General features: G+C 50.4%; 1 protein-coding gene across 3 annotated transcripts in view; it reads right to left on the minus strand.

Moving 5' to 3' along the window:
• The window catches only part of fbln1 (fibulin 1), a 345473-nt gene that overhangs the window by 217622 nt on the left and 112592 nt on the right, over positions 1 to 15259 (minus strand). For all 3 annotated transcript variants that reach the window (XM_072484570.1, XM_072484568.1, XM_072484569.1), the window contains exon 5: positions 13592 to 13657. In XM_072484570.1, the coding sequence (XP_072340671.1) occupies positions 13592 to 13657 (66 nt within the window). The remainder of the gene's footprint in view (positions 1 to 13591; positions 13658 to 15259) is intronic.

The raw sequence follows: 15259 nt of genomic DNA on the forward strand, positions 1-15259 counted from the left end.
CTGTAATACCTGATAATATCACACAGGCCATATCTGATAAGTTTTCCATATTGTTTGGTAGATGCCAGTGTTGCAGCTGAACATCTTACCTACATGTGCGCCTTATTCTGGAGCACACATCTTCAATACCAATGCCAGAATGTTGTCAGGGCCCATAGCCTTTGTAGTTAAGCCTTTGAATAATGATCCTGGGCCAGAATTCTCCGGCCGTTACAATTCACCTTTCTTACTGGCAGTGCACCCCGCCTGCAGGTTTCCTGGCAATGTGTGTGGTTTCAATGAGAAATCCCATTGTCAAGGAGCAGGATAACAGAATCCCGCCACCAGCGAACGGCATGCGACCACGGAACACGCAACTGGGGGAACAGAGAATCCAGCCGCAAATATACAGTGGTCCCTGGTGTTCATGCAATATGTAAATGTTGTTTTTCATCCTATATTTACCAATGCTGTAATAATACTGTTGTGTACTCTAGTTATACACAATGCCCAGAGGCCTCGCAGGTCTAATTTAGCTATACAGACTAGAAGATCTCACATTCTGGGCGGGATTCTCTGACCCCACCCCCGCCGGGTCGGAGAATCCCTGGGGGGCAGCGCGATTCGCACCCCACCGCCAGCTGCCATTTTTCGGGCGAGGGCGGGATTACAGCAAGCCAGTTGGGGCCATTGGCAGCACCCCCCCCCTCTCCCGGCAATTCTCCGGGCCCGATGGGCCAAGCGGCCGTCCGTTTTTGGCCTGTCCCGCCGGCGTGGGATACGTATGGCCCCACATGGTGGGACCTGGCAGGTAAGTCGGCGGGGGGCGGTCCTCGGGGTGGCGCAGGGGGTTCCGACCTCAGGAGCGGCCCACAGTGTAGCCTGGCCCGCGATCGGGGCCCACCGATCTGCAGGCGGGCCTGTTCCGTGGGGGCACTTCTTCCTTCCGCGTCGGCCCCTGTAGGGCTCCGCCATGGCCGGCGCGGAGAAGAGAACCGCCCCCCCCGCGCATGCGCCAAAATCCGCCGGCCGGTCTGCGCATGCGTGGAACCACGCCAGTGGTTCCGGGCGTGCACGAGATCACGCCGGCCCTTCAGCGCATGCGCAAACTCGCGCTGTCCCTTCGGCGCCAGCTGGAGCGGCGGCAACCCCTCCGGCATCCACCTAGCCCCCGAGACAGGTGAGAATTACTCACCTTGGGGGCCCGTTGACGCCGGAGTCGTTGCCGCCGGTTTTCCCGCAGGCGTGGGGTCTTAGTCCCTGGAAGGGAGAATCCCGGTGTCTGTCTCTGTTCTCTGAAAATTGGTTGATCTCAGCTGGGTTAATCATTCAGGGGGAACAGGCAGGGGAGCTGGCTGTCAAGGAAAGGAATTGTCCCTGCATGGAAGACGTGATCATTGTCCTCCAGTGAGGGCTCATCAATTATAAAGCGGCCACACATGGACAATGATTGCGCATGGCCTATAATGTAGTTGCCTGTGTAGGTAATTATTAATTATCTCTTTTCTGGCTTCCGGGTGCGGCGATGACCAGCTAAGTCGCACGTTTCGGCAGCTCCCGGTGGAACGGACTTTTGGGCTCTTGGTAGGAGCCCCAACGGCAATTTTAACGGCTAAAAACACTGTGCGGTAAACCAGAAGGGAATTCCCCCTGGACACGGATGGAAAAAGGAGAGGAAAGTGGCCGGATTGCAGCGGATCCTTTGGAACAGCGGCAAGGAAGGCAAGCAAAAACCAAGATGGCGTCGGAAGGTGGCAGTTTCACATGGGGCCCTGAACAACAAGAGTTCTTGAAATGCTGCGTGGAAGAGATAAAAAAGGAAATGAAGAAAGAGCTGTTGGCCCCGATACTACAGGCGATCGAAGGGCTAAAGGAGGAACAAAAGACCCAGGAGCGGGAGCTTCGGGTCGTGAAGGCGAAGGCAGCCGAGAATGAGGACGATATACAGGGCCTGGTGGTGAAGACGGAGATACAGGAGGCACATCAGAAACGATGTGTGGAAAGGTTGGAGGCACTGGAAAACAACGCAAGGAGGAACAACTTGAGGATTCTTGGTCTTCCTGAAGGTGTGGAGGGAGCGGACGTCAGGGCATATGTGAGCACGATGCTGCACTCGTTAATGGGAGCGGAGGCCCCGGCGGGTCCGTTGGAGGTGGAGGGAGCATACCGAGTTATGGCGCGAGGACCGAGAGCAGGAGAAATTCCCAGAGCCATAGTGGTGAGATTCCTCCGTTTTAAGGATAGAGAAATGGTCCTTAGATGGGCGAAGAAAACTCGGAGCAGTAAATGGGAGAACGCGGTGATCCGCGTTTATCAAGACTGGAGTGCGGAGGTGGCGAGAAGGAGGGCGAGCTTTAATCGGGCCAAGGCGGTGCTTCATAAAAAGAAGATAAAATTCGGAATGCTGCAACCGGCAAGACTGTGGGTCACATATCGAGGGAGGCACCACTACTTTGAGACGGCGGATGAAGCGTGGACTTTTATTGTGGAAGAAAAACTGGAATGAGTGGGTTATTAAAAAGAACGTTTGGACAAAGTGGTGGGGCGAATGTGGGGGGCGAAGAGGGGTTTTATGTTCTAATCCTGCGGTGTGGTAACTTTTCTCTCTCCCACAGGTGGGGATGGGGGGAGGTGGGGAGGGAGAGGAGATGGGGCGTTGGCCATGGGGGGGCGGGGCCAAGGGAGAAGCGCGGGCTTGGCTCCTGCGCTATGATAATTATGGCGGGAATAGAGAAGCAGGAAGGAGGGGGCGTCGCACGGTGCGAGCCGAGGTCACGGGGGGAAGCCGAGGTCAGCCAGAGTTTGCTGACTTCTGGGAGCAACATGGGGGGAGTAATTACGCTAGCGGGGGGTCTAGCGGGGGGGGTGGGAGGGGGGAATTACTGGGTTGCTGCTGCTGGGGAAAGGGGGGAGCGGGTACGGGAGAGGATGGGCGGGGGGGCACCGCCTGGGGGAGATACAGCTGCGTGGGAACTGGGTGAGAAGCTGGAAAAAGGTGATGGCTAATCGACAAGGGGGGGGGGGGGGGGTGGGAAGCCCCCCAACTCGGCTGATCACGTGGAACGTGAGAGGGCTGAACGGGCCGATAAAGAGGGCACGGGTACTCGCACACCTTAAGAAACTTAAAGCAGATGTGGTTATGTTACAGGAAACGCACCTGAAACTGATAGACCAGGTTAGGCTGCGCAAAGGATGGGTGGGGCAGGTGTTCCATTCGGGGCTAGATGCGAAAAACAGGGGGGTGGCTATATTAGTGGGGAAGCGGGTAATGTTCGAGGCAAAGACTATAGTGGCGGATAACGGGGGCAGATACGTGATGGTGAGTGGCAAACTACAGGGAGAGACGGTGGTTTTGGTAAACGTATATGCCCCGAACTGGGATGATGCCAATTTTATGAGGCGGATGCTAGGACGCATTCCGGACCTAGAGACGGGAAAGCTGATAATGGGGGGAGACTTTAATACGGTGTTGGAACCAGGGCTGGATAGGTCGAAGTCCAGGACTGGAAGGAGGCCGGCAGCAGCCAAGGTGCTTAAAGATTTTATGGAGCAGATGGGAGGTGTAGACCCGTGGAGATTTAGTAGACCTAGGAGTAAGGAGTTCTCGTTTTTCTCCTATGTCCATAAAGTCTACTCGCGCATAGACTTTTTTGTGCTGGGTAGGGCATTGATCCCGAAGGTGAGGGGAACGGAGTATACGGCTATAGCCATTTTGGATCACGCCCCACACTGGGTGGACTTGGAGATAGGGGAGGAAACAGGAGGGCGCCCACCCTGGAGAATGGACATGGGACTAATGGCGGATGAGGGGGTGTGTCTAAGGGTGAGGGGGTGCATTGAAAAGTACTTGGAACTCAATGATAATGGGGAGGTCCAGGTGGGAGTGGTCTGGGAGGCGTTGAAGGCGGTGGTTAGGGGGGAGCTGATATCAATAAGGGCACATAAAGGGAAGCAGGAGAGTAAGGAACGGGAGCGGTTGCTGCAAGAACTTTTGAGGGTGGACAGACAATATGCGGAAGCACCGGAGAAGGGATTGTACAGGGAAAGGCAAAGGCTGCATGTGGAATTTGACTTGCTGACTACAGGCACTGCAGAGGCACAATGGAGGAAGGCACAGGGTGTACAGTACGAATATGGGGAGAAGGCGAGCAGGTTGCTGGCATACCAATTGAGGAAAAGGGGAGCAGCGAGGGAAATAGGGGGAGTGAGGGACGAGGAAGGAGAGATGGAGCGGGGAGCGGAGAGAGTGAATGGAGTGTTCAAGACATTTTATAAAAAATTATATGAAGCTCAACCCCCGGATGGGAGGGAGAGAATGATGGACTTTTTGGATCGGCTGGAAATTCCCGCGGTGAAAGAGCCTGAAAGGGTGGGACTGGGAGCACAGATCGAGGTAGAAGAAGTGGTGAAAGGAATTAGGAGCATGCAGACGGGAAAGGCCCCGGGACCGGATGGATTCCCAGTCGAATTCTATAGGAAATTTTTGGACTTGCTCGCCCCGGTACTGACGAGGACCTTTAATGAGGCAAAGGAAAGGGGACAACTGCCCCCGACTATGTCTGAAGCAACGATATCGCTTCTCTTAAAGAAGGAAAAGGACCCGCTACAATGCGGGTCCTACAGACCAATTTCCCTCCTAAATGTAGATGCCAAGGTCCTGGCCAAGGTAATGGCAATGAGAATAGAGGAATGTGTCCCGGGGGTGGTCCACGAGGACCAAACTGGGTTTGTGAAGGGGAGACAGCTGAACACGAATATACGGAGGTTGTTAGGGGTAATGATGATGGCCCCACCAGAGGGAGAAACAGAGATAGTAGTGGCGATGGATGCCGAGAAAGCATTTGATAGAGTGGAATGGGATTATTTGTGGGAGGTGTTGAGGAGATTTGGTTTTGGAGAGGGGTATATTAGATGGGTGCAGCTATTGTATAGGGCCCCAGTGGCGAGCGTGGTCACGAATGGACGGGGATCGGCATATTTTCGGCTCCATAGAGGGACAAGGCAGGGATGCCCTCTGTCCCCATTATTGTTTGCACTGGCGATTGAGCCCCTGGCGATAGCGTTGAGGGGTTCCAAGAAGTGGAGGGGAGTACTTAGGGGAGAAGAACACCGGGTATCTTTGTATGCGGACGATTTGCTACTATATGTGGCGGATCCGGCGGAGGGAATGCCAGAAATAATGCGGATACTTGGGGAGTTTGGGGATTTTTCAGGGTATAAATTGAACATGGGGAAAAGTGAGTTGTTTGTGGTGCATCCAGGGGAGCAGAGTAGAGAAATAGAGGACCTACCGTTGAGGAAGGTAACAAGAGACTTTTGTTACCTGGGGATCCAGATAGCTAAGAATTGGGGCACATTGCACAGGTTAAATTTAACGCGGTTGGTGGAACAGATGGAGGAAGATTTCAAGAGATGGGATATGGTAGCCCTGTCAATGGCAGGGAGGGTGCAGGCGGTTAAGATGGTGGTCCTCCCGAGATTCCTCTTTGTGTTTCAGTGCCTCCCGGTGGTGATCACGAAGGCTTTTTTTAAAAGGATTGAAAAGAGCATTATGGGTTTTGTCTGGGCCGGGAAGACCCCGAGAGTGAGGAAGGGATTCTTACAGCGTAGCAGGGATAGGGGGGGCTGGCACTACCGAGCCTAAGTGAGTATTATTGGGCCGCTAATATTTCAATGGTGAGTAAGTGGATGGGAGAGGAGGAGGGAGCGGCGTGGAAGAGATTAGAGAGGGCGTCCTGTAGGGGGACTAGCCTACAGGCTATGGTGACAGCCCCATTGCCGTTCTCACCGAGGAACTACACCACAAGCCCGGTGGTGGTAGCTACACTGAAGATTTGGGGACAGTGGAGACGGCATAGGGGAAAGACTGGAGCCTTGGGGGGGTCCCCGATAAGAAACAACCATAGGTTTGCCCCGGGGGAATGGATGGGGGATATGGAATGTGGCAAAGAGCAGGAATAACGCAACTGGAAGATCTATTTGTGGATGGGAAGTTCGCGAGTCTGGGAGCGCTGACCGAGAAATATGGGTTGCCCCAAGGGAATGCATTCAGGTATATGCAACTGAGGGCTTTTGCGAGGTAACAGGTGAGGGAATTTCCGCAGCTCCCGACACAAGAGGTGCAGGACAGAGTGATCTCAAAGACATGGGTGGGGGATGGTAAGGTGTCAGATATATATAGGGAAATGAGGGACAAAGGGGAGACTATGGTAGATGAACTAAAAGGGAAATGGGAAGAAGAGCTGGGGGAGGAGATCGAGGAGGGGCTGTGGGCAGATGCCCTAAGTAGGGTAAACTCGTCGTCCTCGTGTGCCAGGCTAAGCCTGATTCAGTTTAAGGTATTACACAGGGCGCATATGACTGGAGCACGGCTCAGTAAATTTTTTGGGGTGGAGGATAGGTGTGCGAGGTGCTCGAGAAGCCCAGCGAATCATACCCATATGTTTTGGTCATGCCCGGCACTACGGGGGTTTTGGATGGGGGTGACAAAGGTGCTTTCAAAAGTAGTGGGGGTCCGGGTCGAACCAAGCTGGGGGTTGGCTATATTTGGGGTTGCACAAGAGCCGGGAGTGCAGGAGGCGAGAGAGGCCGATGTTTTGGCCTTTGCGTCCCTAGTAGCCCGGCGCTGGATATTGCTAATGTGGAAAGAAGCCAAGCCCCCGGGGGTGGAGACCTGGATAAATGACATGGCGGGGTTTATAAAGCTAGAGCGGATTAAGTTCGTCCTAAGGGGGTCGGCTCAAGGGTTCACCAGGCGGTGGCAACCGTTCGTCGAATACCTTGCGGATAGATAGATGGAATGGGAAAAAGAAGGCAGCAGCAGCAGCCCAGGATTGGGGGGGGGGGGGGGGGGGGGGGGAGAGGGGGGGAGGGGGAGGGGGTGGCTTGTGACGAGGCAGTTGCCAATTAGGGCTAGTTTTCATTTTTGTTATTTAATATTTATTCATTTTTTTGTTTATATAAAATAGGTCATTGTTATTTGTGCTGTTATAATATTGTGTAAAGGATGCACAATGTACTGTGTTGGTTGACCAAAAATTTTCAATAAAATATTTATTAAAAAAAAAAAAATTATCTCTTTTCTCTATTCCAGCCACCAGCAAGAAAAGGTGGGAGAGTGTCAACCAGTGCATCAGCCACAGCCCCCAGAACACCTCAGATACGGAGACTGAGGATCCATCCAGGAAGACCCTTCACTGCTTTCACCTGCACCCTCCACCAATGCAGATACACAGACCTCGGTGGGTCCTAATTCTAGTGCAGGCTCGGGGTAGCTCTTTTCACTCACAGCAACAGGAATTGATCATATGAGAATTTCTTTGGGGACGGGTATGCATGGTTCCAATGATGCTTTTAGAGTTGGGAAAGCAATGGTAATTCTTGAAGGGACAAGAAAGGCAGGCATGACTATGCCTCACATATAATCTGCAAATCATATATGTCTCAGGATCTGAATTTATTGGTCCAAATTGTTACAACAAACCTTACCTTAATTAATACTTCACCAGTAGACATTTTGCTGGCAGCACCAAATTGGGACTTAGCTGAGAAACATTTCCAGTAGTAACAAAGACATTTATTAACAAAAGGCAAAGGCTGGTATATATATACAGGTACAGGATACAAAAGGATGGGTCTTCTCTCTTTGACTCTCGAGTCCACACTGCCCGGGACCCTGCTCCCAGGGCCCCGCGCAAACTCGCCATTGGCCAGGATTCGTGTTCTCCTGTGCGATTGGCTCCTGAGCCAGTCACATGGTCCACTAAGCCCGCTCCCTGAAAGGGGCCTCGCTACCATAGTATACAAGAAGGCAAATTCAAAAAAACTAGTGGTAATAGTTATATTGATGAAAGAAAGAGACAATAAAACATATGACAAAGAAATGGGGAAGAGGTTGAAAGCTAGAAATGAAAGAGCTTGCCAGACAATCATTTTTTCTTATTTCCTTTCCACAGTTGGGCAGCATGGTAGCGAAGTGGTTAGCACTGTCACTTCACAGCTCCAGGATCCCAGGTTTGATTCCCGGCTTGGGTCACTGTCTGTGCGGAGTCTGCACGTTCTCCCCATGTGTGAGTGGGTTCCCTCCGGGTGCTCCGGTTTCCTCCCACAGTCCAAAGACGTGCAGGTTAGGTGGATTGCCCATGCTAAATTGCCCTTAGTGTACAAAAGGGTTGGGTGGGGTTGCTGGGTTGCGAGTATGGGCGGCGGTGTGGGCTTAAGTGGGGTTCTCTCTCCAAGGGCCAGTGCAGACTCGATGGGCCGAATGGCCTCCTTCTGCACTGTAAATTCTATGTATGTGGGGCATGCTTGAAGAAGCTCCCAACATATGGGAAGATGATTCAAATCTTGGATAGGCTTAAATTTTAAAGAGAGTTAACAGTGGAGAAGGAAAAAATAAATGTTGACATAAAATATGGAATCAAGTTCTTTGGTCTAGTAATAATAATCGCTTATTATCACGAGTAGGCTTCAATGACGTTTACTGTGAAAAGCCCCTAGTCGCCACATTCCGGTGCCTGTTCGGCGAGGCCGGTACGGAAATTGAACCTGCGCTGCTGGCCTTGTTCTGCATTACAAGCCAGCTGTTTAGCCTACTGTACTAAACCAGCCCCTATGGCATTACCAGTGAGTTTAGAGGAGGTTTTAACTCTGTGTAAGTGAATAAGTTTTTAGTGAGTTAAAATCAGGTCAAATTAGGTTAAAAAAATTAATGGATGGGGACTTCCGGTGGCGGCGATGAGTGAGTGAGCCGCACATTCATTGGCTCTCACTCCGGCGGGATTTGAGGACCTGGTTCCCTGGTTTTGCGAGACTGTGGAGCGCTGGAAAGACGGCCACGAAGGTGCTGAGGAATGGGCAGAGCTGCATGGAACCGTGCGGGAGAGCAGAAAGCAGCGAAAACGGGAGAGGAAAGGACAAAGGCAAGGTGCAGGGGAAGCTGACCCGGGAGCAAATATGGCGGACCTAGGACCTCGGACCTGGCGATCCAGCAAGCGCTGGAAAACATGCTGCAGGTGATAAAAAGCAGTTTTGAATCATTGAAGCAGGATAACTTGGACCCACTTCATAAGGCAGTGGATCAATTGAACCAGAGATTGGATGCCCAGGACGAAAAAGTTAAGGAGCTGGGGGAGGCGGTGGAGGAGCAGGCAGACACGCAGACGATGGCTGCGCTAGAAGTTGATGGGTTGAAGGAGAGACAGAGAAGCCTGCTGGACAAAGTAGAGGAGCTGGAAAATAGAGCCCGTAGACAAAATCTGAGGATCATCGGCCTCCCGGAGGGGGCTGAGGGAGCAGATGCCACAGCGTTTGTGGCTGACCTGTTGATGCAGCTGATGGGGGCTGACGCCTTTCTGCGACCACCGGAGCTGGAGGGGGCACATAGAGTACAGGCGAGGCAGATGCGTCCGGGGGGTCCCTCCCGTCCGATGGTTATCAGGTTCCACAGGTTTGTGGCGAAGGAGCGGGTGTTACAGTGGGCAAAGAGCGCTAAGAGCAGCACGTGGAATAACAGTGTTGTTTGCATTTATCAGGAGCTAAGCCAGGAGGTGGCCAGGCGTCGAGCAGCCTTTAAACAAGTTACGGAGGTGTTATTTAAAAAGCACGTGAAGTTTGGTCTGCTCTTCCCGGCTCGTCTTTGGGTCACGCATCAGGGCCAACACCACTACTTCTCCGAGCCCGAAGAAGCGATGGACTTCACGAGAGATCAGGGGCTGGTCCCGAAAACAGGACCCATGGACGCAAACTAGGGTCCGAGGGTTATCGTTTGGGGGGATGCCTACTGTGCCTGGACTGACGGTCGGCTGTTTACTGCTTTAAAGGTGCCATGTGTTGTATGTTTGGGCAGCTTTTGCCTACGGGGGGTGCGGGGGGGAGAGGACCCCCCTCTCTATGCTCTTTTCTTTCTTTTCTCTTTTGTCTGCTGTTGTGGGTACCTTTCGTCGTGTTTTCTGGGTGTACTGGAGCCTTCATTGTAACATAAAGGTGGCCGGTAAGCAATGGGGATTAAAGATGTTGGTTGGGTTTTTTTTTTATGTCTATGGTTTTTATGTTTGTTTCGGGTGGGTGATGTATGGGTACGGGGTTACTGTGTTGAAAGAAGGGGGGCTAAGATAGTAGATGCGTTGGATAACATTTTCTAAAATTCCCTAGATTCAAGTAAGGTCCCTTCAGATTGGAAAATAATGAATGTAACTCCTCTATTCAAGAAATGAGGAAGGCAGAAACCAGGAAGCTACAGGAAACCAGTTAGCCTAACATCTGTCACGGGGAAAGTGTTGGAATCTATTATTAAGCAGATTATATGAGGATACTTTGAAAACCTTAATGCAATCACGCAGAATCAACATTGTGTCATGGGGATGTCCCCTTAAGAAGTGTTTGTCTTCTCAAATGGTTGCAGTGATGTCAGTGTGTGGGTGGAGCTGGTCAGTGGCTCTGGATTTGTTTTGAGCTGGAAGCTGTTTGTGGCTCTGAGTTTTACTTTCGGTTTAGACAAGCTGCATTATTCAGACTACAAGGATCTTGGAGTCTCTCTCTCTCTCTGCATGTTAAAAAGATGCCTCCTGATCACTTGATAACTTCAAAGTAATAACTCTGTTCTGGAAGGAATTCAAACCTACTGTTTTGTGGTAAAAGGGATTGTCTGATTTATGGATGTTGTTACTTGAGTGAAACAGTAAAGGGAAGTTATTAAGGGTTAACTATAGAGTACTGTAGCTGTGTGGGGTATTTATGTTTATAGTTAATAAAAATGTTGATTGTGTGTTTATAAAATGTTAATTGAATTGTAGAATAAACTTTGTTTTTGATTTAAAGTGCTTAAGGCTCTTCTGCATAACATCTGAAAAGTAGGCCCTTGTGCTCCTCATAACCAAAATCTATAAACAGTTGTAGGTCAGGTGAATTCCGTGATACACTTTGGCGTTCTCTAAACCCTGGCCCATAACAATTGTTTGTGAAAGGGAAATGCTGTTTCATTAATTTATAGAATTCTTTGCGGAAGTTACACCTGCGGTGGCGGCCCCGCACAACATGGCGGACCCACACAGCGGGCCCCCCCCAGATTGCACCCGCCCGCCGATCAGTGGCCCCCGATCACGAGCCTGGCCGCCCTGGAGACCCCACCCGGTGATGGATCCCCCTGCCCCCCCACCCAGGGCGGCCCCGAACTGAGTCCGCAACCGCCATTCCGAGCTCCCGCCTGGTGGAACAATGAGTGAACCACGCCGGCGGGAACTCGGCTAATCGGCGGACAATCGCCGCAGGGACCTCTTTCAATGGCCCCCGACCAGCGCCATGTCGACCGTGCGCCGACTGGTGGAGATTCGCCAGTCCCCAGAGAATCGCAGGAAGGCGTTGGACCTGATTGTGGGTCTGACCTGCTGTTGCTGTGTATCCTGTGCACTAACATCTTGGAGTTCTTGATGCCCACTGTCTCTTGCTGCTTTGAGTCTTTCTTCTCCTGGCCCGGTGCCAAGCTAACTTGCAATGTGCCTTCCTTCTCCTCATTTGAATGAGCCGCATTATCAAGTCAAGATTGCCTGTAATCTGCATTATCGACACCTCAGTCGATGTGTGAACGAAGTGAAGTGAGCAAGTTCCTTACAGGCTTTCCTACATCTCAAAGCCAATGGGGAAGTGTTAAGCCCTTCACCTGACCTGCACCTAGCCATGGCATCTCCTACCCCACCCCTTCCAGGTAAAGGAATCCTAAAGGACCAGAGATGGGTGTTCCTCCCATTCATGCATTAATATGGAGACATTGCTCTTTCACCAGGGTAATGAGAGTCAGGTTCAAGAGGTCTCATGCAGACATTTTCCCACTTGAAAATCTATAGTGGGACCATTGCCTTGGCAGCATAGAACAACGAACCGCATGATCAACCAGGACCGTTCACCTGGGGTGATGGAGGTCTGGAGTTATGAGTTGGATGCCCACCACCAGCCGTGCCCTTGATGACATCTACCTCCCACCCTCCCTTCATCCCTACCTCTGACTGCAACCGATGGCACAGAATGAATGGCAGCTCCAAACCTTGCTGCTACCTCAATATTATGAGTCGCATGAATCTGGAAACCCTCTGCAATGTGGGCTTTGCCATAGAGAGGAGAATACAAGTGAGTTTCTTTGATATCCAGTTGCCTCCTAATTATTCCATTAGTTGGCCATTTGTGCTGATCTTGAACTCTACCTATTTGGAGAGATCTTACTGACTGACTAACTGGTGAAAGTCACTTTGGAAAAATAATGGGCGGGATTCTCCAGTCCTGCAGCTAAGTGCCGGCTCGAACGGATAATCCGTGGGAGGTTCACATCAGAAAAATCGGCGCGGACCGATTCCGGTACTGGTGAGGGGCTAGCACTGCGTGAAATGCCTGCGGATCGCATTGAGAATGGTCGGGTCCCGGGCCGCGCAGGCTGACGACCTGCGCGTAACCTAACCCGCCGACTGAGACCCCCATCAGTCCCCCCCAGCCCTGGCAGACGCCCCCCCCCCCCCCCCGGCCAGCGGCACGGATCCCAGCCGAGTGTGGCGGCACTGAACACAGTCCGCAGCTGCATGCCGGCTCAGACCATACGTGTCTCACGCCGTCTGGAACTCGGTCCATCGGGGGCGGAGCATCATGGGTGGGCCAGCCGATGAGGCGGCAATGGCATTGCGACCGCTCACGCCGTGCGTCACGATGATGCCAGCTTGGAGGGGGCGGAGAATCACAAACCGCCTGCGGCCCCAACTCCGACGGCGGAATCGATTCTCCGCCCGATTGCCGATTTCAATTTCAGCATCGGACAATAAAGAATCCCGCCAGGTGTGTTTCAACTTTCAAATTCACTCCATCACGTTCTACCCTCCCCCTGTCATCCACCACTTTCCCCACAGTCAACATAGACCCACCCGATATCACTATTTATTTCCCCTTTCTCATGCTTGAACCTCCCACATCACCTGGACCCCGTCACGATGTACCTCCATAGGTCTTTCAGACATACAAAACTACTCCTGATGTTACTATCAAATTCTGAGGGGTGCTACCTAAACTCCACATCTATTCTTGCCACTCGAGTTGATATAATAGCGACTCATGAGAAGTTTCAAATGAGAGTGGAGAAGGGAGAATTGTTGAAAATCCTGGAAATATGCATCAGGGATGCCACGTTTTGCTGACTGATCTCAGACACTGTTTGACCTGCTGTATTTTTCCAGGTTTTTTTCCAGGTTTCCAGAACTTACAGCTTTTGTTTCTTTTTAGTTGTGGGCCTTCTGTTAACCTGCCTCAACCAACATTTTAAAATCATAGAACACAGTATAAATGAAAAGTGGAGAAGCATCAGAAAGTGCATAGATTTCTTTACCACACTTGGGGATTATGGGACAATGCAAGTACATGCGCTGAATGCAACAGATCAAATTCTGCCTCCTTTAAGACTGCCATTTCACAAAACAAAGGAAATCAGTGGTGCTATCTGGCTTTATGTGTACAAAATGTAGCTTTGTCCTCTTGTAAATTATATTGCTTCATTATACAACACAGAAAAGTTTTGAGGGTCAGTGAAAGGGTCCAAGTTTCATTGAATAGATCTAATTAGATTAACAGCAAACATCCATACCTCTGCATCGATCATTCAGGAATGGATCTTCCAATTCTGATGGTGGATTTCTGCTTTCTACATCACCTGAAAAAGATTCAAATGGACAACTTTCACTAGAGGGCACTCCGCACGTCAAAGAACCTCAGATTGTCGACAGGATTTTAGCTCCGTTTCTCTGTGGCATAAATGTTAAGGAATTTAAAAATAATACTATACAGCAATAAAATGAATAGTTGCCAGAAAACGTAGATGATCTAATAAACAATATAGATTAGAGACAAACAGGTTAATTAAATATATTTACTATAGTATCCATTTTTGGATTAAAATGATATAATTTCAGAAATTAATGAAACCCAATGTTATCGGGTGACAGCCTAGTACAAGACAGAGATGAGGAGGAATTCCTTCTCTCAGAGGGCTGTAAATCTGTGGAATTCTTTACCTCTGTAGTGGCTAAGTCATTAAGTATGTTCAAGGCTGAGATAGACAGATTTTTAATCAGTAAGGGAGTCAAGGATATGGAGATATAACGGGAAAGTGGAACTGAGCATTACCATATCAGGTCAGTCATGATCTCATTGAATAGTGGAAGAGACTCGATGGGCTGAATGGACTTCTAGTGCCCCTATGTTTTATGGTATAATTAAAATGTATAAAAGAAATATATGAACAAGGTTTGCTTTTTTTTTTTGTTATAAGCATATAAATCTAAAACAGTAGATAAAACACTGTGCAGATTGCGAGATAATTGATTAAACTTATGCAACAAAAGACCAAATAGATAATTACTTTCATTTGAAGATGTGGGCATTTGTTGGCCGTTTTTTCCACAGTTTATTTAGCCCCACTAGTCCACAGGTTGCATCATTAGTTTAAAAGTTTAATTTACTCACCGAAATGGCCAATTATCTACCTTCATTATCTTTAAACCCAGAATAAAAGAAACTTTAATCAGGCTTCTTTCAATAAACTCAGAATTATTGATTTAGTATAAAACAAAAGTCATTTTTTCACACAGGTTGCAAGAACAAAAATTGTAATCTGGAAGTATAACTATCTCTCTCTTTTAAAATACCCCAACACAGACAGACACAAACAAAGGATAAACAGATAGTGGTCTCTGTAGAGATGGGCAGTAGGAGGATAGACTTTGAAAAAAAAGGATAAAGTTCACAGGGTTGTGAGACTGTCTATCTGGAGTTCCCTCGTGTGCAGTCTGATCACTCATCCCAGTAGATACCTGGGGCTGGATACTCCAATTTGAAGACGCCGGCATGGGAACAGTGGCATTTTACACCAGAAACAATGGCGTAAAAGCTGCACCGATCCTCCACCCGGTGGGGAGCTAGCAGCTGTGCAGCGTAAAGCCCCCGGCTTTACCTGCGATACGGCCGGAGAATTGCCAGGTCTGTGGCTGCGCTGTGCACGGCGGCGGCCTGCGGCGGCCACGGCATGCAACATAGCGGCAGCCGCACACGGACACGACCTGCCAAAAACTTCCCCCCCCCCCTGTAACCAGCCTCGCCACCCCCGGACCACCCCCCACCAGTGCCCATAGCCCCTGCCAAAGCCCTCCCCCTGCTAGCCCATACCCCCGACTTTGGCGGTTCCGAGTCCCTGCAACCTAGTAAGATCCGTCTCTGGGTCACCAGGGAGGCAAAGGCCAGGACATCGGCCTCTCTC

The sequence above is a fragment of the Scyliorhinus torazame genome, chromosome 19 (assembly GCF_047496885.1).
Source record: "Scyliorhinus torazame isolate Kashiwa2021f chromosome 19, sScyTor2.1, whole genome shotgun sequence".
NCBI lineage: Eukaryota > Metazoa > Chordata > Chondrichthyes > Carcharhiniformes > Scyliorhinidae > Scyliorhinus > Scyliorhinus torazame.